At 50.4% G+C, this 20,566-nt stretch overlaps 1 protein-coding gene across 2 annotated transcripts in view; it reads right to left on the minus strand.

The window, feature by feature from the left end:
- The window catches only part of ECE1 (endothelin converting enzyme 1), a 118,405-nt gene that overhangs the window by 19,528 nt on the left and 78,311 nt on the right, over positions 1 to 20,566 (minus strand). For both annotated transcript variants that reach the window (XM_068539099.1, XM_068539098.1), the window contains exons 5-9: positions 17,140 to 17,261; positions 15,023 to 15,169; positions 13,841 to 13,906; positions 12,512 to 12,703; positions 6,962 to 7,104 (exon numbers count right to left, since the gene is read on the minus strand). In XM_068539099.1, coding sequence (XP_068395200.1) covers positions 6,962 to 7,104; positions 12,512 to 12,703; positions 13,841 to 13,906; positions 15,023 to 15,169; positions 17,140 to 17,261 — 670 coding nt within the window. The remainder of the gene's footprint in view (positions 1 to 6,961; positions 7,105 to 12,511; positions 12,704 to 13,840; positions 13,907 to 15,022; positions 15,170 to 17,139; positions 17,262 to 20,566) is intronic.

Here is a 20,566-nt window from a genome sequence, read left to right on the forward strand (position 1 = left end):
CAATCATTGACAGGAAGACACTGGAACTCACCAAAAAAGATACCCCACATCCAAAGACAAAGGAGAAGCCACAATGAGATGGTAGGAGGGGTGCAATCACAGTAAAATCAAATCCCATAACTGCTGGGTGGGTGACTCACAGACTGGCGAACACTTATACCACAGAAGTCCACCCACTGGAGTGAAGGTTCTGAGTCCCCCGTCAGGCTTCCCAACCTGGGGGTCCGGCAATGGGAGGAGGAATTCCTAGAGAATCAGACTTTGAAGCCTAGTGGGAACTGATTGCAAGACTTCGACAGGACTGGGGGAAACAGAGACCCCACTCTTGGAGGGCACACACAAAGTAGTGTGCACATCGGGACCCAGGGGAAGGAGCAGTGACCCCGGGGGAGACTAAACCAGACCTACCTGCTAGTGTTGGAAGGTCTCCTGCAGAGGTGGGGGGTGGCTCTGTTTCATGGTGGGGACAAGGACACTGGCAGCAGAAGTTCTGGGAAGTACTCCTTGGCGTGAGCCCTCCCAGAGTCTGTCATCAGCCCCACCAAAGAGCCCAGGTAGGCTCCAGTGTTGGGTTGCCTCAGGCAAAACAACCAACAGGGAGGGAACCCAGCCCCACCCATCAACAGTCAAGTGGATTAAAGTTTTACTGAGCTCTGCCCACCACCAGAGCCTCCCATCAAGCCTCTTAGATAGCCTCAACCGCCAGAGGGCAGACAGCAGAAGCAAGAAAAACTACAATCCTGCAGCCTGTGGAACAAAAACCACATTCACAGAAAGGTTGACAAGATGAAAAGGCAGAGGGCTATATACCAGATGAAGGAACAAGATAAAACCCCAGAAAAACAACTAAATGAAGTGGAGATAGGCAACCTTCCAGAAAAAGAATTCAGAATAATGAGAGTGAAGATGATCCAGGACCTCGGAATAAGAATGGAGGCAAAGATCGAGAAGATGCAAGAAACGTTTAACAAAGACCTAGAAGAATTAAAGAACAAACAAACAGAGATGAACAATACAATAACTGAAATGAAAACTACACTAGAAGGAATCAATAGCAGAATAACTGAGGCAGAAGAACGGATAAGTGACCTGGAAGACAGAATGGTGGAATTCACTGCTGCGGAAGAGACTAAAGAAAAAAGAATGAAAAGAAATGAGGACAGCCTAAGAGACCTCTGGGACAACATTAAATGCAACAACATTTGCATTATAGGGGTCCCAGAAGGAGAAGAGAGAGAGAAAGGACCAGAGAAAATATTTGAAGAGATTAGAGTCAAAAACTTCCCTAACATGGGGAAGGAAATAGCCACCCAAGTCCAGGAAGCACAGAGAGTCCCATACAGGATAAACCCAAGGAGAAACACGCCGAGACACATAGTAATCAAATTGGCAAAAATTAAAGACAAAGCAAAATTATTGCAAGCAGCAAGGGAAAAAAAGACAAATAACATACAAGGGAACTCCCATAAGGTTAACAGCTGATTTCTCAGCAGAAACTCTACAAGCCAGAAGGGAGTGGCATGATATACTTAAAGTGATGAAAGGGAAGAACCTACAACCAAGATTACTCTACCTGGCCAGGATCTCATTTAGATTTGATGGAGAAATCAAAAGATTTACAGACAAGCAAAAGCTAAGAGAATTCAGCACCACCAAACCAGCTCTACAACAAATGCTAAAGGAACGTCTCTAAGTGGGAAACACAAGAGAAGAAAAGGACCTACAAAAAAAACTCAAAACAATTAAGAAAATGGTCATAGGAACATACATATCGATAATTACCTTAAACGTGAATGGATTAAATGCTCCAACCAAAAGACACAGGCTCGCTGAATGCATACAAAAACAAGACCCATATATATATAGGCTGTCTACAAGAGACCCACTTCAGACCTAGGGACACATACAGACTGAAAGTGAGGGGATGGAAAAAGATATTCCATGCAAATGGAAATCAAAAGAAAGCTGGAGTAGCTATACTCATATCAGATAAAATAGACTTTAAAATAAAGAATGTTACAAGAGACAAGGAAGGACGCTACATAATGATCAAGGGATCAATCCAAGAAGAAGATACAACAATTATAAATATATATGCACCCAACATAGGAGCACCTCAATACATAAGGCAACTGCTAACAGCTATAAAAGAGGAAATCGACAGTACCACAATAATAGTGGGGGACTTTAACACCTCCCTTACACCAATGGACAGATCATCCAAAATGAAAATAAATAAGGAAACAAAAGCTTTAAATGACACAATAGACCAGATAGATTTAATTGATATTTATAGCACATTCCATCCAAAAACAGCAGATTACACTTTCTTCTCAAGTGCGCACGGAACATTCTCCAGGCTAGATCACATCTTGGGTCACAAATCAAGCCTCAGTAAATTTAAGAAAATTGAAATCATATCAAGCATCTTTTCTGACCACAACGCTATGAGATTAGAAATGAATTACAGGGAAAAAAACGTAAAAAAGACAAACACATGGAGGCTAAACAATACGTTACTAAATAACCAAGAGATCACTGAAGAAATCAAAGAGGAAATCAAAAAATACCTAGAGACAAATGACAATGAAAACACGACGATCCAAAACCTATGGGATGCAGCAAAAGCAGTTCTAAGAGGGAAGTTTATAGCTATACAAGCCTACCTAAGGAAACAAGAAAAATTTCAAGTAAACAATCTAACCTTACACCTAGAGGAACTAGAGAAAGAAGAACAAACAAAACCCAAAGTTAGCAGAAGGAAAGAAATCATAAAGATCAGAGCAGAAATAAATGAAATAGAAACAAAGAAAACAATAGCAAAGATCAATAAAACTAAAAGCTGGTTCTCTGAGAAGATAAACAAAATTGATAAGCCATTAGCCAGACTCATCAAGAAAAAGAGGGAGAGGACTCAATCAATAAAATTAGAAATGAAAAAGGAGAAGTTACAACAGATGCCGCAGAAATACAAAGCATCCTAAGAGACTACTACAAGCAACTCTATGCCAATAAAATGGACAACCTGGAAGAAATGGACAAATTCTTAGAAAGGTATAACCTTCCAAGACTGAACCAGGAAGAAACAGAAAATATGAACAGACCAATCACAAGTAATGAAATTGAAACTGTGATTAAAAATCTTCCAACAAACAAAAGTCCAGGACCAGATGGCTTCACAAGTGAATTCTATCAAACATTTAGAGAAGAGCTAACACCCATCCTTCTCAAACTCTTCCAAAAAATTGCAGAGGAAGGAACACTCCCAAACTCATTCTATGAGGCCACCATCACCCTGATACCAAAACCAGACAAAGATACTACAAAAAAAGAAAATTACAGACCAATATCACTGACGAATAGAGATGCAAAAATCCTCAACAAAATACTAGCAAACAGAATCCAACAACACATTAAAAGGATCATACACCACGATCAAGTGGGATTTATCCCAGGGATGCAAGGATTCTTCAATATACGCAAATCAATCAATGTGATACACCATATTAACAAATTGAAGAATAAAAACCGTATGAACATCTCAATAGATGCAGAAAAAGCTTTTGACAAAATTCAACACCCATTTATGATAAAAACTCTCCAGAAAGTGGGCATAGATGGAACCTACCTCAACATAATAAAGGCCATATACGACAAACCCACAGCAAACATCATTCTCAACGGTGAAAAACTGAAAGCATTTCCTCCAAGATCAGGAATGAGACAAGGGTGTCCACTCTCACCACTATTATTCAACATAGTTGTGGAAGTCCTAGCCTCGGCAATCAGAGAAGAAAAAGAAATAAAAGGAATACAAATTGGAAAAGAAGACGTAAAACTGTCACTGTTTGCAGATGACATGATACTATACATAGAGAATCCTAACAATGCCACCAGAAAACTACTAGAGCTAATCAATGAATTTGGTAAAGTTGCAGGATACAAAATTAATGCACAGAAATCTCTTGCATTCCTATACACTAATGATGAAAAATCTGAAAGAGAAATTATGGAAACACTCCCATTTACCATTGCAACAAAAAGAGTAAAATACCTAGGAATAAACCTACCTAGGGAGACAAAAGACTGGATGCAGAAAACTATAAGACACTGATGAAAGAAGTTAAATATGATACCAACAGATGGAGAGATATATCATGTTCTTGGATTGGAAGAATCAACATTGTGAAAATGACTATACTACCCAAAGCAATCTACAGATTCAATGCAATCCCTATCAAATTACCAATGGCATTTTTTACGGAGCTAGAACAAATCATCTTAAAATTTGTATGGAGACACAAAAGACCCCAAATAGCCAAAGCAGTCTTGAGGGAAAAAAACGGAGCTGGAGGAATCAGACTCCCTGACTTCAGCCTATACTACAAAGCTACAGTAATCAAGACAATATGGTACTGGCACAAAAACAGAAATATAGATCAATGGAACAAGGTAGAAAGCCCAGAGATAAACCCATGCACCTATGGTCAACTAATCTATGACAAAGGAGGCAAAGATATACAATGGAGAAAAGACAGTCTCTTCAATAAGTGGTGCTGGGAAAACTGGACAGCTACATGTAAAAGAATGAAATTAGAATACTCCCTCACACCATACACAAAAATAAACTCAAAATGGATTCGAGACCTAAATGTAAGACTGGACACTATAAAACTCTTAGAGGAAAACATAGGAAGAACACTCTTTGACATAAATCACAGCAAGATCTTTTTTGATCCACCTCCTAGAGTAATGGAAATAAAAACAAAAATAAACAAATGGGACCTAATGAAACTTCAAAGCTTTTGCACAGCAAAGGAAACCATAAACAAGATGAAAAGACAACCCTCAGAATGGGAGAAAATATTTGCAAACGAATCAACAGACAAAGGATTAATATCCAAAATATATAAACAGCTCATTCAGCTCAATATTAAAGAAACAAACAACCCAATCCAAAAATGGGCAGAAGACCTAAATAGACATTTCTCCAAAGAAGACATACAGACGGCCACGAAGCACATGAAAAGATGCTCAACATCACTAATTATCAGAGAAATGCAAATCAAAACTATAATGAGGTATCACCTCACACCAGTTAGAATGGGCATCATCAGAAAATCTACAAGCAACAAATGCTGGAGAGGGTGTGGAGAAAAGGGAACCCTCTTGCACTGTTGGTGGGAATGTAAATTGATACAGCCACTATGGAGAACAATATGGAGGTTCCTTAAAAAACTAAAAATAGAATTACCATATGATCCAGCAATCCCACTACTGGGCATATACCCAGAGAAAACCGTAATTCAAAAAGACACATGCACCCCAATGTTCATTGCAGCACTATTTACAATAGCCAGGTCATGGAAGCAACCTAAATGCCCATCGACAGACGAATGGATAAAGAAGTTGTGGTACATATGTACAATGGAATATTACTCAGCCATAAAAAGGAACGAAATTGAGTCATTTGTTGAGACGTGGATGGATCTAGAGACTGTCATACAGAGTGAAGTAAGTCAGAAAGAGAAAAACAAATATCGTATATTAACACATGTATGTGGAACCTAGAAAAATGGTACAGATGAACCGGGTTGCAGGGCAGAAGATGAGACACAGATGTAGAGAACAAACGTATGGACACCAAGGGGGGGAAAACTGCGGTGGGGTGGGGATGGTGGTGTGCTGAATTGGGCAATTGGGATTGACATGTATACACTGATGTGTATAAAAGTGATGACTGATAAGAACCTTCAGTACAAACACACAAAAAAACCCACTAACACTAAACTGTCTTTGGGTTATTTGTATGGAAATATGTTAATATAAATGTTTCAGACATTACATGAAATTTGTAAAAAAAAAAAAAAAAGATCCTGCATGTCACAAAGAAGATCCCGCGTGCCGCAACTAAGACCTGGCACAGCAAAAATTAATTAATTAATTAATTATTTTAAAAAAAGTATTAAGCTTTCAATGTTCCTCACAGTATTCAAAATAACGTTCAGATTTGTTCACTCAAAACAAAACAAAGCAAAACAAAACAAAAACCATAGGACTTCCTTGGTGGTCCAGTGGTTAAGAATCTGCCTTCCAATGCAGGGGATACAGGTTCAATCCCTGGTGGTAGAACTAAGATTCCACATGCCGGGGGGCAACTAAGGCTGCGCGCTCTACAGCCTGCATGCCACAACTAGAGAGCCCATGTGCCGCAACTAAGACCTGATGCAGCCAAATAAATAAATAATTAAGTTAAAAAAATTTATTTATTATTTTTGCCTGCGTCGGGTCTTCATTGCTGCACGTGGGCTTTCTCTAGTTGCGGTGAGCGGGGGCTACTCTTCATTGTGGGGCGTGGGTTTCTCATTGTGGTGGCTTCTCTTGTTGTGGAGCACAGGCTCTAGGTGCATGGGCTTCAAGAGTTGTGGCATGTGGGCTCAGTAGTTGTGGCTTGCGGGCTCTAGAGCTCAGGCTCAGTAGTTGTGGTGCGCAGGCTTGGTTGCTCTGCGGCATGTGGTATCTTCCCGGACCAGGGCTCAAACCCGCGTCCCCTCCACTGGCAGGTGGACTCCTAACCACTGCGCCACCAGGGAAGCCCACTAAATAAATATTTTTTAAAAATCATAAATATTAACTAAGTTATTAGCTTACATTTACTGAGTCCCATTCAGTGTCAGGCACTGTGTTAAAATACTTCACACAGATTATTTCACTCAGTTCTCTGTATTTGTATCCCCATTTTATGGATGAGGAAAATGAACCCGAAAAAGGGAAAGAAACATGCCCAAGGCTACCAACCTGGCGGGCGGCGGAGCCTGGGTACCCTGCAGCCTCTCACAAAAGCCAGCCCAGGGCCCATGTTCCTAGTCAGTGTGGCCCCCGTCCTGGCTGAGGAGAGGGGCCGTGTGTGACCAAGAGGCTGCCCACGAGAGGCCCATCCCAGGCGGCCGGGTGCCCTTACCATTTGTCTGTGTTGTTGATGAGGGTGGAGACCTGGCTCAGGTACTCTTTGTCGTAGACGACTATAGGCTCGGATTCGTTGATCTCCACGGGGTAGAAGATGGTGTTGAGGAAGGGCAGCCAGTTGATGGCGGGCGCCAAGGCCTGGAAGGGAAGCAGACAGCGTGACTCTGGCTGGGCTCTTCTCCTCAGAGCCCAGGACTCTAGGTCGTTCTTCTGAAGAAGGCGCCATCGAGCCCTCACCGCGGACAAAGCAAAGAGCTGGGCGCTGGCTGACGGTGCACTGGGCAGATGTCAAACCCAGGCTGGCTGACTATTGTCAGAGACGCTGTACATAAAACTGTAAGGCACCAAACACCAAACTGTAACTTGAAATGGAATAAGAGGAGACACAGTGACAGCAGCGGCAGCCACTGTTGGTCAAGCCCCTCCAGTGCCAGGTGCCACCATCAGTGACACACATCTTCTCTCAGTTGGACCTCATGACAAGCCTAGGCGGTAGGTACCATTATCCCCATTTTACTGATGAAGAAACTGAGCCTCAGAGGGGTCTGTAATGGATGTGTGTAGAATCTGGAGCCAACTTCCTGGGTTCATACGCTTACTAGCTGTGTGACCTGGAGTAAGTGGATGAGCCCCTCTGTGCCTCGGGATCTCATCTGAAAAGTGAGGCTCATCATCATCATAAAACCCACCCCACAGGGTTAGTGTGAGAATTAAACAAGTAATCCTGTCTGTTCTACTCAACATGTGGTCCTGTAACATCAACTAGATTCAATATGATCAGTCTTCTGTATGATTGGTAACTACAAGAATAACAGCAGTAGAGTGCATAGAATTCTCTGGTCCACAGCAGGTCTTTCTCAGCCATGGGATCTGGAAAAGCAAGCATAGGATGATAACCTCAGCAAGAGAGTAAAAGCCCTCAGCTCAGCCGATGCCCACACAGGAAGCCAGTCAGCTCTATTTTAAGATAATTTAAAAGGAGCACCTGCACACAACCCTCCCCACAGAGGCACATGCCACTTTGCATAACTCTCAGCTCCCAGAGGGCTGCACTTGCCCTTGGCCCGCCTAACGGCAGCCCCACTGCATAGAGCTCCCATCTGTCTGTCTTCGGGGTCTCCGCGTCCACAGCCAGGAGTTCCATTTCCCACCAGGCAGCCTCCAGCCACACGAGCTATTTCTCAAGGTTCCAATTACTGTCTTGTGAGTGTTTTGATGACCAAGTGGCACAACTTTTAAAAAAAAACTGTGGTAACATAAAATTTACCACCTTAGCCATGTTTAAGTGTACAGTTCAGTGGCATTAAGTATAATATATTCATGTTGTGCAACCATCACCACAATCCATCCACAGATTTCATCTTGCAAAACTGAAACTCTGAATCTATTAAACAATAACTCCCCCATCCCCCTCCCTCACCCTAGGCAACCACCATTCTACTTTCTGTCTGTGAACCTGACTACTCTATATACCTCATCTAAGTGGATCCGTGCAGTATTTGTCCTTGTGTGACTGGCTTATTTAACTTAGCATAATGTCCTCAAGTTACACAGCTTCTGAATGGACTGCTCTAGTCCTATTTTCCCCATATGTTCTGTTCTTTTCAGTTCTTTTCAGTCCTGTAGCTTTACAGGATGCAAGGTTTTTCAGGACTGCATATACTGTTACAGCAAAAATGCCTGTAATGTCAATGGTATCTGGTATTTAGCAAGCACTCAATCAGTGCTAGCTATTATAATCATTGATTAGCTATTATAATCATTGCTCAAAGCCTCCCGAGAGTGGTCCTGGGACTGATTCCAAATTCTGTTCTTTGTTCCCTTGAAAATGGGCAAAATGCAAGACAAATAAAGGAAGCGAGAGATGCCTTATAAATGGCCTTCATAGGGGAAGATCAATTAAGAACGTAAAATCAATCTGTGACATCGATGAATCTATAACCTGCTGGTAAATACTTATAATGTTCTCAGTGACAGAGGCAGCCATAAAAATCTCCCACTTGACAGTCTCTCTGGTTTTAAAGGGCAGCTCAGCTGCTGGGGAACAAGGACCTCAAAGGACTGAGGAGGGCAGGTCCCGTGGGCAGTGGTGTGCTAGTAAACATTTAACAACTGGCTCTCAGTGATGGCGGATAATTTGCATTGCCACCATGACCTATTGCAAACTACCCACAGAGTTGGGAAGAGCTGTGCCCAGTGGGCCCCAGTACATCCCCACCTGCCTGGCACCAAGATGAGCTGGGAAGAGCCCTGTTTTGGAGAAGACCTAGATTGGGGTCCCCACCATGAACCAGCTCTGGACCTCAAGTCACTTTGCAGCCTTTCTCTCAAATGGAGACAAAAATCCCTGCCAAGGGTGGGCTGCTCTGTGCCTCTCGGGACAGCTTATGCAATAAATCGAGCTTCTTTTTTCCCCTAACTTGTCCATTCCTCCCTCGCTTCCTGGCAGGAGCTCCTTAAGCAGGTGACCTCTGGGGCTCCCCATCAAATTTCTGTGGCTGCAAAACTTGAAGGTGTCCAGGTGAGATGGTCAAACAGGGCTCAACATTTAGAGCCACCTGACAGTGTGACCTGCTGGCAAAGCCCCCCGGGAAAATCGCCAAGTTTACAAAATGTCTCTGTTTATACAATTAACAAGAGCTTCATAAACTGCAGGTGATTGGAACTCTCTGATCAGGGTACAGATATAGGTGATGATAAATCCCCGTGTACTTAACACAAGCCCTGTTCCTTTAGGGAGAGCAGGTGTTCTGTGCAGGCAAATTCCCACAACTCTGAAAACAGGGTGCATGTTGAATACCAGGATTTTCACATTTTCAATCTTTACTGCTTTAGTGAACACCTAACTTAAACCCGAGTGCCTGGGTCCATCTCCATGGAGACGGCTCTTTTAACCAACCAGGACATTCCACTTGTGACTCTAAGCCTTTGGGGCACACAGATGAGCTCTATTTTCCACACCCGCAGCCAAAGAGTACCGCTGGTCACCAAGCACCCAGCTCAAGTAGGCTTGCAAAAGTGGGAGAGGAAAGAGGATGCCCCCAGGCTCTATCTCAGCTGAAAAATTTAGAGCAGAGGATGGGGCTCATTCCCAATCAACTTTTGGTGTGGAAGGTCCTAGAAAGGAACAGGAAGGTCCTCAAGCCTCTAGAGAAGCAACAGAAGGATGTTTGATTCATGGGTCTGAATTCAGACTCTGCTGCTGCGGGCTTGCCTGGAACCACCGTGTATTCCTAGAACCACACTGTGAAAGGCTGGGGCGCCTTTCCCTGAGCCTCCTGGAGTCTGGGAAGAAAACCAAATTTCCAGATGCCAGGGAACAGAAAGACATTCTCTGTCCAAGGGTGGAATGAATCAAATTGGTTTAGGGCTGGCGACGTGGGCTGTCATTACGGATGACACAGGAATAATACTAAGATCGATTACTGTAATATGTTCGAATTGCATGTCAGTTTACAAGATGAGATCTCATCCTTTGCCTTATCTCACCGTCATGCAACCCCATGGGCAGGGCAGGCCAATTCTCATCCAGGACACCAGGCTTCAGGGGTCCAGGAATTCTTTAAACACTAGACATAATTCTTTTATATGTAACCATGTCCATTTCTTCTGGGAGATGCGCCACAGTTTTCAACCTGTCCTCAAAGAATTCTGTGACTTAAAGTTAAGAACCACTGCCCCTTATGAGGACAGGGGCTGTCCCTCATTTGTCTCAGTGTTCTGCAACGGAGCAGGTGTAAATGAGCAAGCAAAGCCCATTTTACAAGGAAGGAAACCAAGGCTCAAAGAGGGGGTTATGTGACTTGCCCAAGGCTCGCGGTGGGGCTGGGCCAGAGCAGTCTTCTGACTCCAAGCCCAGGACTCACACAATTCCAGGCTGCCGCCTCTGCTGAAATCCTCCCCACCCTGGCAGCTCGGTAGCTGGGAGGGAGGAAAAGCCTTTCCTTGCTTGCTTGGAAGAATAGAGCAAAAGCAATGGTGAAAAGACATCTGGGGGCAGAGCCTGGAAGCCACGCTGGGGCAGATGTGCCCAGGGCTACTGTGCTTTCTCGGCCACTCTCGGGCTGTCAGTTGGCTTCGTGGCCACTGCAGGGGGGAGAGGGACTGCGGGAGCCCTTCTGGGCTGAGAACTGGGCAGCTGGAGCAAACCAAATCATGTTGCACAAACAGCATCTCCCTCGACTTCCTGGCCTCGGAGCGGAAAAACAGTGCCAGATGGTGCCCAGCACAGGCTGCTGATCTCCATAACAATCCACTCAGCACCACTCCCCCTGATGCCAGCTTCTCTGGGGACCTAAAGGGCAGCTGGCACCCAGAAGGAGGCCAGGCTCTCTTGCCCTCATCCCCAGCCTTTGTGTGGGCTGCACCTCTGCCTGGGACACTCAGTCAGCCTGGCTCTTGCTCACTTATTCATTAGACTCACCCTCCCTGACATAGCTCTGCCCCTGGCCCCAGTGCCCTGCTTCTTCTGCCCAAAGCACTCGGCAATGAGATTGAGCTTGTTTCCTCGTTGGTGTCCCTTACTCGCCTGGAAGCATGTCAAGAGCAAGGCCCCAAGGTAGCCCCACAGACACTTTTTGGAGGGAGGGATGGAGAGAGAAAAAGGGGTAGGGACCTAGGTGTTCTTCCCTAAAGCAGCAGAAACGAGCCAAACTCTAATGGATGGGCAGGACTCGGCTGGGCAGAGGAAGAGTGAAGCCTCAACATAGGTGGCCTGGACATCCTTCCTAGCAGGGAAGCATGGCCTAGCCAAGCATTCCTGGGCGATGGCAGGAAATAGGAAGATTGACTTAGGCCGTTCTGCTGATTCCTCTGTGACCCCAGAGCCTGGGGGAAGGCTAGACACCAACATGCCATGAACTGGAAAGAAGGAACTGGCAGGCAATCAACTCACTACCTGCAAGTCCCAAGCAGCCACCAGGGGGCAGGCTTTGGTAGAGGCTGACCTACAGAAGAGACATCGACTTCTCAGAAGGGTACACCCAGCGCAGAGAGCGTCACAGTTCTGACCCCAACCCTGTTACAGCTCCAGGAGGTCACCAGGGGTCGTGGTCAGAAGCAGAGCTCCAGTGAGCCAAGCCTGAGTCCAGGTCCCAGCTCCCCTGCCACTTAGGAGCCTAGAGGCCTCGAGCACATCACCTAACCTCCTGGCTCGGAAAAGGGAGGTGACATCAGAACTCAACCTTCACGTTTACTGGCTGTGCATCAGGCTTGATGTACTTGAGCTTGAGAGACTGGAAATGCCCAATCAATGTGAGCCAGTATTATCACGACCACAGAGTCTCCCCAGGTGGCTGCGGTTTCAGAAAAGCAGACTGGCATAGGGCAAGAGACTGGCTTTGGCTGGTCCCTGGCTATGTGGCCTTCAGCAGGCAACTCTAATTCTCTAAGCCTCAGTTCCGTCTGTGAACTGGGGACAGCAACCATCCCTGCTTCATGGGGTTGCTCTGAGGGTCTGGTGAAGGGGGTGTAAACACCCCAGTCCAGTGCCCTCCATCCTGAATTCTGTGCTGCCTCAGCCTCCGCGTCAGCAGAGCTCAGCTACCTGCAGTTCGGCTGCCGTCACTTTGTGGTAGATGAGCTCCTCGTCCCGGCGCTTCTCCTGGGGGATGGTGATGTTGGCCAGCGCTGTCTCAAAGTCCAGGATCTGCTGCATCTGGGGCCGGATGATGTCCTCGTCCCCTCCGCCCAGCAGCTTTCCCAGCTGGACCATGTAGTTCAGGTATCCCATCAGCACCTGTGGGACCCAGCACCCCCATCCGTCAGTGGCTGCTACCCACTGCCCACTGGACAAGGGGGGCAGGGCGGGGCAGGCCAGCTGCAGCCCCGCGCAGGGAGCCACGGGGCTGGGGGGTTTCACCCAGGACACCCGCTGGAAACCAGCTTCAAGAATGGTTTTGGCAGTGCACCCCTTCACTGGTTCCCCATGGCCCTCAGGATAAAGCCCACAAAGGTCCCCAAGTGGGTTGGTCCCTGCTGTTCCAGCCCATACTCTCTCCTGGACGCTCATCACATGGAAGCCACCAATGGGGCCATCGCTCAGTTCCTGGAACGCACTTCTGATCCACCCTTGCTCTACCAGGCCCCCAGATTTGAATTAGGTCCCCAGGTTACTTTCTCAGCTCACCCTTCCCTTCTCACAATTTATCATCGTGCCTCTAATCGGGTGGTTAGTTACTCAACATCTGCCTCCCCTCCCAGACTCGAAGCCCCATGGGGCAGGGACCAAGCTGGTCTTGTTCACCACTATCTCCCTAGCATCAGGCACTTGGTAGGCACTTGCTCAATACAAGTGGGTGGGATCATGAATGGACAGTCGACGAACCTCAGGCCAGGTCTCCCTAGGACATCACGGGAGGCAGCCAGGGGGAGGGAAAGGTGTGGGCTTTGGAGTTATCGGATCTGGATGAGAATCTCAGCCTCACCACTGACGACTGGCTGTGTGACCTTGATAAGGTCACTTAGCATCTCTGAGCCTTATTTCCTCCTCTGTAACAGGCCAGGTAAAAATAATACCCATGTGACACATAAGGCGAATGAAGTTCAGAGATGTTCAGTATATGCAGGGTTACTGGGAAGGCCAGAGGTGATGTGTATATAAGGTGGTGGGCGTTATCACTGCCTCGCTCTAGAATGGGGACAAATGACACCTGTCCCCTGTGCCCACGGTGCCTGAATATGCAAGAGCCTTACTCTAGAATGGGGACAAATGATACCCCTCCCCTGCCTGGGACTGCCAGGTAAGGGACACCTCTATGCTCCTCTAGCTTCAAAGACCCGCAGAGGTGTGTACACTGAGGGAACACCAAGGGGGACGAATCATGGAGAGAGGTGGTCTGGGCGGGAGCCACTCTCTCTGAAGAGGCACACCTACCTTCTCATTCTCGGTTTTGTTCAGGTAATAATCCCTCGAGGGTAAGCCCAGGCCAGACTGGTCCACCTGAAGAGAAAGGCGGGGGTGAGAGAGGATCTCCCGTTGCGCACGCACACCTGCGCGCACACACCTGCGCGCGGTCTCCGTCCGCTCCAGGGACAGCAGGCACATGGCAATGGAGGAGCAGCTCAGGCCCCAGGAGGAGCACAGGCTGGTAGCCGAGGCCACCCCTGGGATGGGCCCCCCAGCGAGGGGACAGACACATGTCGGGCTACATTCCTTCCCACACATGTGGTCAGCCGCGGGGATTTGGGGCCCTTCTGAAGGTCAGACGGAACCACCCTCCTCTTTAAACTCCTTCTAGCCTCGGCAGAGCACTTCTGCTTCATTAAACACTTCCCAAGGTGGTGAGCAGTCCAGAGCCACTGTCACCTTGGTCAAGTTGCCGAACCTTTCTGATCCTCAGGTTCTTTACCTGGAAAATAGGGGAACTATCTAACCCGCAGAGCTGGAATGAGGATTCAAGGAGAGAGTGCCAGTGAGGGCCTTGCTGGGTGCTGGGCAGGTAGGGAGGGTCAATCCCTGATAGCTCCTATCAGAGCCTGGGGCCACACCTTGACATACCTAGAGTAGGTGTTGCTATAGTTCATTTGACTGATAAGGAAATTTCATCTCAGAGAGGTTGAGGCACTTGCCCATGGTCACGCAGTGAGTGAGTGGCAGAGGTGGGTGGGAACTTAGCCTTCAGGACCCCCAACCCGGGTTTCTCGCTTCTGCATCTGAGGGTGGGCAGACCAGGGCTGGGGTCCCCTGGGTGTGCTGATACTCAGTCTGGGGCAGGCTCTGGCAGGAAGAGGTAGACTTAAAGCTATTCCGAGCAGAGCCACAAAGGCCAGAGACTGAGCTGGGGTGACCGGGAGGTGACTCCAGCTGTGCCCAGGACTTGACATCACTCCTGGGACCCACAGTAACCAATCAGAACCCCAAAGATTCACCTGTGCTGCAGTGACCCCCACCTACCCAAGGAAGGCAAGCCTGCCCTTTCACAACTTGCCTGCAAAAATCTCACAGTTGGGAGCCTCCAGAAATAACCAAGCTCAGAAACCAGAAGCCTGTCGCCCAAGGGCAGCTCTGCCCTCACGGTCAGGCCCGGCCCTCTCCCCGGGCCTCCAGGCCCCTCACCTGGATCACATTGCTGCTGGAGTTCTTAGAGTCGGCGCTGACATAGACGGAGAAGAAGGGCGAGGTGCGGTAGTGGGACGTCACCACCTGCAGCGTGCCCTGGAAGTTGTCCTTGTCCCAGGGCCCTGTGATGTTCCAGCCCCCGAGCTGTGGGGAGGGAGGGGGGCCGGGGAGGGGATGAGGCGGGATCGGGGGAGACCGGGTGTGGATTCTGACTCTGCGGCTGACTTGCTCTGTGACCCTCTGCAGTCCTCTGACCTCTCTGAGCCTCAGGAGTAAATGAAAGGGCTGGTCTGTCTTCCTTTTTTTCTTTCTCTCTCTCTTCCTCCCTCCCTCCCTCCCCCTCCCTCCCTTCCTCCCCCTCCCTCCCTTCCTCCTTCCCTCCCCCTCCCTCCCTCCCCCTCCCCCTCCCCCTCCCTCCCTCCCTTCCTTCCTTCCTCCCTCTCTCTCTGTCTCTCTCTCTCTTCCTTCCTCCCTCCCTCCTTTCCCTCCTTCCTTCCTCTCTCTCTCTCTCTCTCTCTCTCTCTTCTTCTGGCCGTGCCATGTTGTGCAGCTTGCAGGATCTTAGTTCTCTGACCAGGGGTTGAACCCATGCCCCCTGCAGTGGAAGCGCAGAGTCCTAACCACTGGACCGCCAGGGAAGTCCCTGGTCTGTCTTCATTAGGGGGTTCTGACCAGTCATGAAAACATATGGCGGCCGCTCCCTAGGTGGCTGGGGATGGGGATGGGAAGGAGACTTTTCCTGTACTCTGTTCACTTTTGCATACTCAATCACATGAATGTAATTCCTATTAAAGCAGAAATTCAATTGTGCCTATAAAAAAGGGTCCTTATTCTTTAAAAGGTTGGTGAGTTAAGGTCTACCAGAGTTTCTCTCCGAGTTGGGATGCTTTTCATCTCCTCAGTCTTCCCTGGTTGGGCATGTGCTGGCACGTGGGGCCTGTGCCAGCGGGGAGGGGCTGTCCCGTCCCAGATGCCCACAGCTCCCCACCCTGCTGCAGTGCCTCCCCTGAGCCCACCTAGGAGGCGGGCCTCCGGGGAGCAGGAGTTCCCCCGAAAACACCCACAGCCACCCTTCTGTGTGCACTGGGCAGCGCGGCCAGCCTCGGGCGTCACCCCCGACCCCCAAGTCCATCCAAGGCTGACTGGAAGGTGCCCCGGAAGAAGAAGACTCATTCTGCTCAGGGTGACGGGGGGCCCGGGTCAGCGTGGCCCCCTCACAGGGAGGGCTCTGCTTCTGATCCCAGACTTTCTCTCAGTCCTTCCAGAACATACCCCCCCTCACACACAAACATGCCCGCTGAGGAAACGGAAGCAGCAACGTAGAGAAACATCTTCCCTGTAAATAGGGCCCTTGTCGCACTCACAGACGCCCAGAGACACATGCATGTGACAGACAGCCCCACACAAATACATACAGACATTCCCACCTACACAGAGATGTGCACGCACACACACACACACACACACTCAGACAACCTGACACACGCCAGCAGACAGACAGACTCCATGATCCAGCTGGGCGAGGTGGCTGGAGGTGTGAGGTGGCTGGGCCCTGGTGGCAGCTAAGAGCTGGGGCAGAAGCCAGGGGGACAGGCTGGTGGCAGGGGCAGGAGGAGATGGGGGAAGGGGGAGGGGAGCAGGGGGCAGGGGTAGGAGATGAGGGGCAGGGGGCAGGGGTAGGAGATGGGGGGCAGGGGGCAGGGGTAGGAGATGGGGGGCAGGGGGCAGGGGTAGGAGACGGGGGGCAGGGGGCAGGGGTAGGAGACGGGAGGCACGGGGCAGGGGCAGGAGGAGATGGGAGGCAGAGGGCAGGAGTAGGAGATGGGGGCAGGGGGCAGGGGTAGGAGATGGGGGGCAGGGGGCAGGGGTAGGAGATGGGGGGCAGGGGGCAGGGGTAGGAGATGGGGGGCAGGGGGCAGGGGTAGGAGATGGGAGGCAGGGGGCAGGGGTAGGAGATGGGAGGCAGGGGGCAGGGGTAGGATGGGAGGCAGGGGGCAGGGGTAGGAGATGGGAGGCAGGGGGCAGGGGTAGGAGATGGGGGAAGGGGGAAGGGGGCAAGAGCAGGAGATGGGGAAGGGGGCAGGGACAGGAGGAGATGTGGCGTAGGGGTTCACCTTCTCGATCAGCTCCATTAGGGGTCTGGCCTTGAGCTCCTCAATCCTGGTTTCGTTCATACATGCACGGTAGTATACCTGGGCCTTCCTTTCTGCCTCGCTCACACTGGCTGTGGAGTTTTCTGGAACAACAAGGGACAGCAGTTTGCAACACGCCCCCATTTGCACACTGGGTGGCCCTGGGCGAGTCCCTCTTGGAGCCTCGGTGTTCTCAGCTGTGACAAGAGCTGGGACTTGGGCCCGTGAGCGCAGGAGAGGAACCGCCGCGGTGGGCATCTGACCGCCGTGGGCAGACTTGAGGGCTCCTCATTCGCTGAGCACAGGTAAGGAGACTGTGCTTCTCCCCCTCTGCTGGATGGGTTCTCAGACGTGTCCCTGGCCTCGCAGCATGGGCCACCCAACGGGAGGACAGTCTGCTTTCCCTGCCGGCCAGCGTGTGACCCAGACACCCCCGCCCGGTGCGTGGGACAGAGACCTGTCTGTTTTTTTTTTCAGATCCCAGAGAACCTTTCTTGTGGTAAAGACAGGGCTTGGACGGAAGCTTTAAGGCCCCGTTCATTACACACTGACTCTCCGCTTCTTCCTCAAAGGGGCCGGGCATGTTCGTCAGACTGAGAGCTGACTCAGAGGCCCTTTGCCATGTCCCTTCCCGTCCCCCACAAGCAGCATCTCAGTCCCTGACACCGGGACACCCGGGAGCCTCTGTCCCTTCTCCTTGTCCTTGGTGCCCTGGCCGGGATGCCACCCGCTGAGGCCATGCTCCTGCACGGGCACAAGTGGGGGCAGTGTCCCGTCTGCAGCCAGCGAAGGTGATGGTTTCCTGCTGTCCAGGGCACAGAGGATCTGCCTTTCTCTCAGAGCCCTGCTCCAGACCCCCACCCTGCCGGGCCCCCGGTTCCCTCCGCTCCCGCCGTTCATTTTGCCGCCCCGCCCCGCTTGGGGAACTCCTCACTGCTCTGGCCACTTTTCCTCATTTCATTCTCATCCCTCCTGGACCCTGAAACCCCTTCCTTTGCTTCTTTTTCCGGCAGAGCTTTATCCATTCATTCACTAAGCGGGTACTAGCTGCACACTCTGTGTTAGGCTCTGTGCCAGCTTTGGGGACACAAAAGACAACGTCCCTGTCTCCATGGAGCTTCCTTTCCAGTGTGAGGACACAAGTAACAAACAAGTAAACACATAAAGAAGAAGCTCCCCCTGGCCTTCTGCATAGGATACTGTCAAACCCCACTCAGCCTTCAAGGCCTCTCAGAGGCCATCTTGCCTATGAAGCTTCTCCTGAGAGGTTCATTCACGAAGGGCCTCAACCCTGAGCACTTACTGGGTGCCAGGCACTGGGCTGGCCACTAGGTTTCATGGACACGATTAAGACCCGCTCCTGCCTCCAGGGAGCTCATGGTCAAATGGTGACACATACATGCAAAGATATGACCTCAAGACAAGATAGTGCTTTGACTAACGCAAATGGTTCTGGAACCCAGAGAAAAGTCACGCCCTTTGGTGGAGTGGGGAGGGGCGGGGGGGGGGCGTTTCTCCAGAGGATGTTCTACGATTTGAGCTGGTTCTGAAAGATGAAAAGTTACTTACCAGGTAGAAATGAGGGGAAAGGGTACTGGGTTTGGGGGGAGTGGACAGTATGAGGAAAAGCAAGGAAGCATAAAAGGGCACGGGAGAAAAGAAATGTTTGGTGTAGCCTGTTTGAAAAGGCCTGGAGTCATTTCCTGACCAGCTTAATTAGCTTTCCCAGCCCCTCTCCCGAGAGCTCCTCTGCCCCCCAGTTCTTACCATGAACAGCATCATGGGTGTCAATGGTCAGAGAGCATCAGCCCCTGTCTTGCTGCAGTCAGGGTGACAGCCCTCAACAGGGGATGGGACAAGCCTGGGGCTAGTTGAAGGGAGATACAGAGACAGAGGTCCAGGGGCCTGCGTGCCGAGGGTCTGTGGAGGGTATACACGGCCCTGGAGACCACAGGCAACCACTGCTGAGCCCTGGAAACACCCGAGTGTCCGCCAGGCCCTACTGGAGCATGAGAAGAGCCTTCTGGAGGGGGAGCGCAGACGTGGGGAGAGCTGGACGTCGCCCTGCTCCTCAGACTCACGAGGCAGAACATGAGGGAAAGCAGAGCCCCTCCCAGGGGCCTCGTTTCTGTGACAACACCCGCCCCCAGCAGCTAGGCTTTATTTATTTATTTATTTTCCACATCTTTATTGGAGTATAATCGCTTTACGATGGTGTGTTAGTTTCTGCTGTATAACAAAGTGAATCAGCTATATCACCTAGGCTTTTGAAGAATCATCACTGCTCAACAGACTCCAGAAGCAGCATCTGACTCTGGCCATGACCCTGAAATGCCAGGCCAGTGTCGGGGGAGGCGTGTTCTGTGTGCTCTGGCCCATGAAAGGGCCTGGCATCTCCCTCCTCCATGGCCCCAAGGCCACCGAGATAAGAGGCCCAAAGAAAGACTCCCAAGGAACAGCCTGGCTGTGCCGATTACAGCGAGTTCCAGGCGGAACCCCCGTTCCCCGACACCTGTACACAAGCCCCATATGATCACTGAGAGGAGGGGGAATGCATCGCCTCCCTCTCTCCTTCACTGTCAAGGTCAAACTTCCTTCCTCTCAGCTCCACACCCTGGCTGTTACCTCTGCTTGTTTTCCCACAAATGTTTAGTAAGTTCTGAAGGTTTGAAGGCTGCCGGGCTGGGTGTGGGGAGGCAGCAGGCAACACGGCCACGGGTCTGCCCGCACGGGGCCAGCCTGGCGGGCCAGGCAGACAGCGGTGCAAGCATCGCAAGGCATCTGATTGTACGTGGGGCGACTGCCATAAGGAGAAAGTGCAGGGGGCCTGGAGAGGATGGCAGGGGGCGGCCTGGGAACTCCCTGCCGGAGCCCTGGGGATGAAGGACGAGTTGCACGTGGAGCGGCAGTGGGGGCTGTGCTGGGGCTGCCTCGCTCACTAGTGCCCGTCCTAGTCGCCCCTGTTCCCCCAGCACCGGCGGGCACACGGCGGCCCTCAGCCACGCCTGATGAAAGAACAGAGCTCAGGGTCTGCTTCTGATGAGGAAGGATGTCCTATCTGGGGGATGAGCCCGGTACCACTAGAGGCTTGCACGGGGAGGAAATGAGGCAGGCCGGGCAGTAAGGGACAGGAGTGTGAGCCCCACCAGGGGTTAGCATGTGTCCTCCCCCTCCCTCACCCCGGCTTCCCACGCTGACGCCGGCTGGGGCAGGAGCCCCAGGAGCAGGTAAAGCTCCTCCCCTGCCCCACCGCCGCCCTCTGGCTCCTGTGCCCATCGGGACAACCCATGGCACATTCTCCACCTCCTCTCCTTCCTCCTCACTCACAGGGCACCTACGACCTGGCAGGCTCCTTGGGGGACAGGAGCCGAAGCGAGATGGCCAGGTAAGAGGCCGCTGCAACAGACCA

This window comes from Eschrichtius robustus, chromosome 3 (assembly GCF_028021215.1).
Source record: "Eschrichtius robustus isolate mEscRob2 chromosome 3, mEscRob2.pri, whole genome shotgun sequence".
NCBI classification, from domain to species: Eukaryota; Metazoa; Chordata; class Mammalia; order Artiodactyla; family Eschrichtiidae; genus Eschrichtius; species Eschrichtius robustus.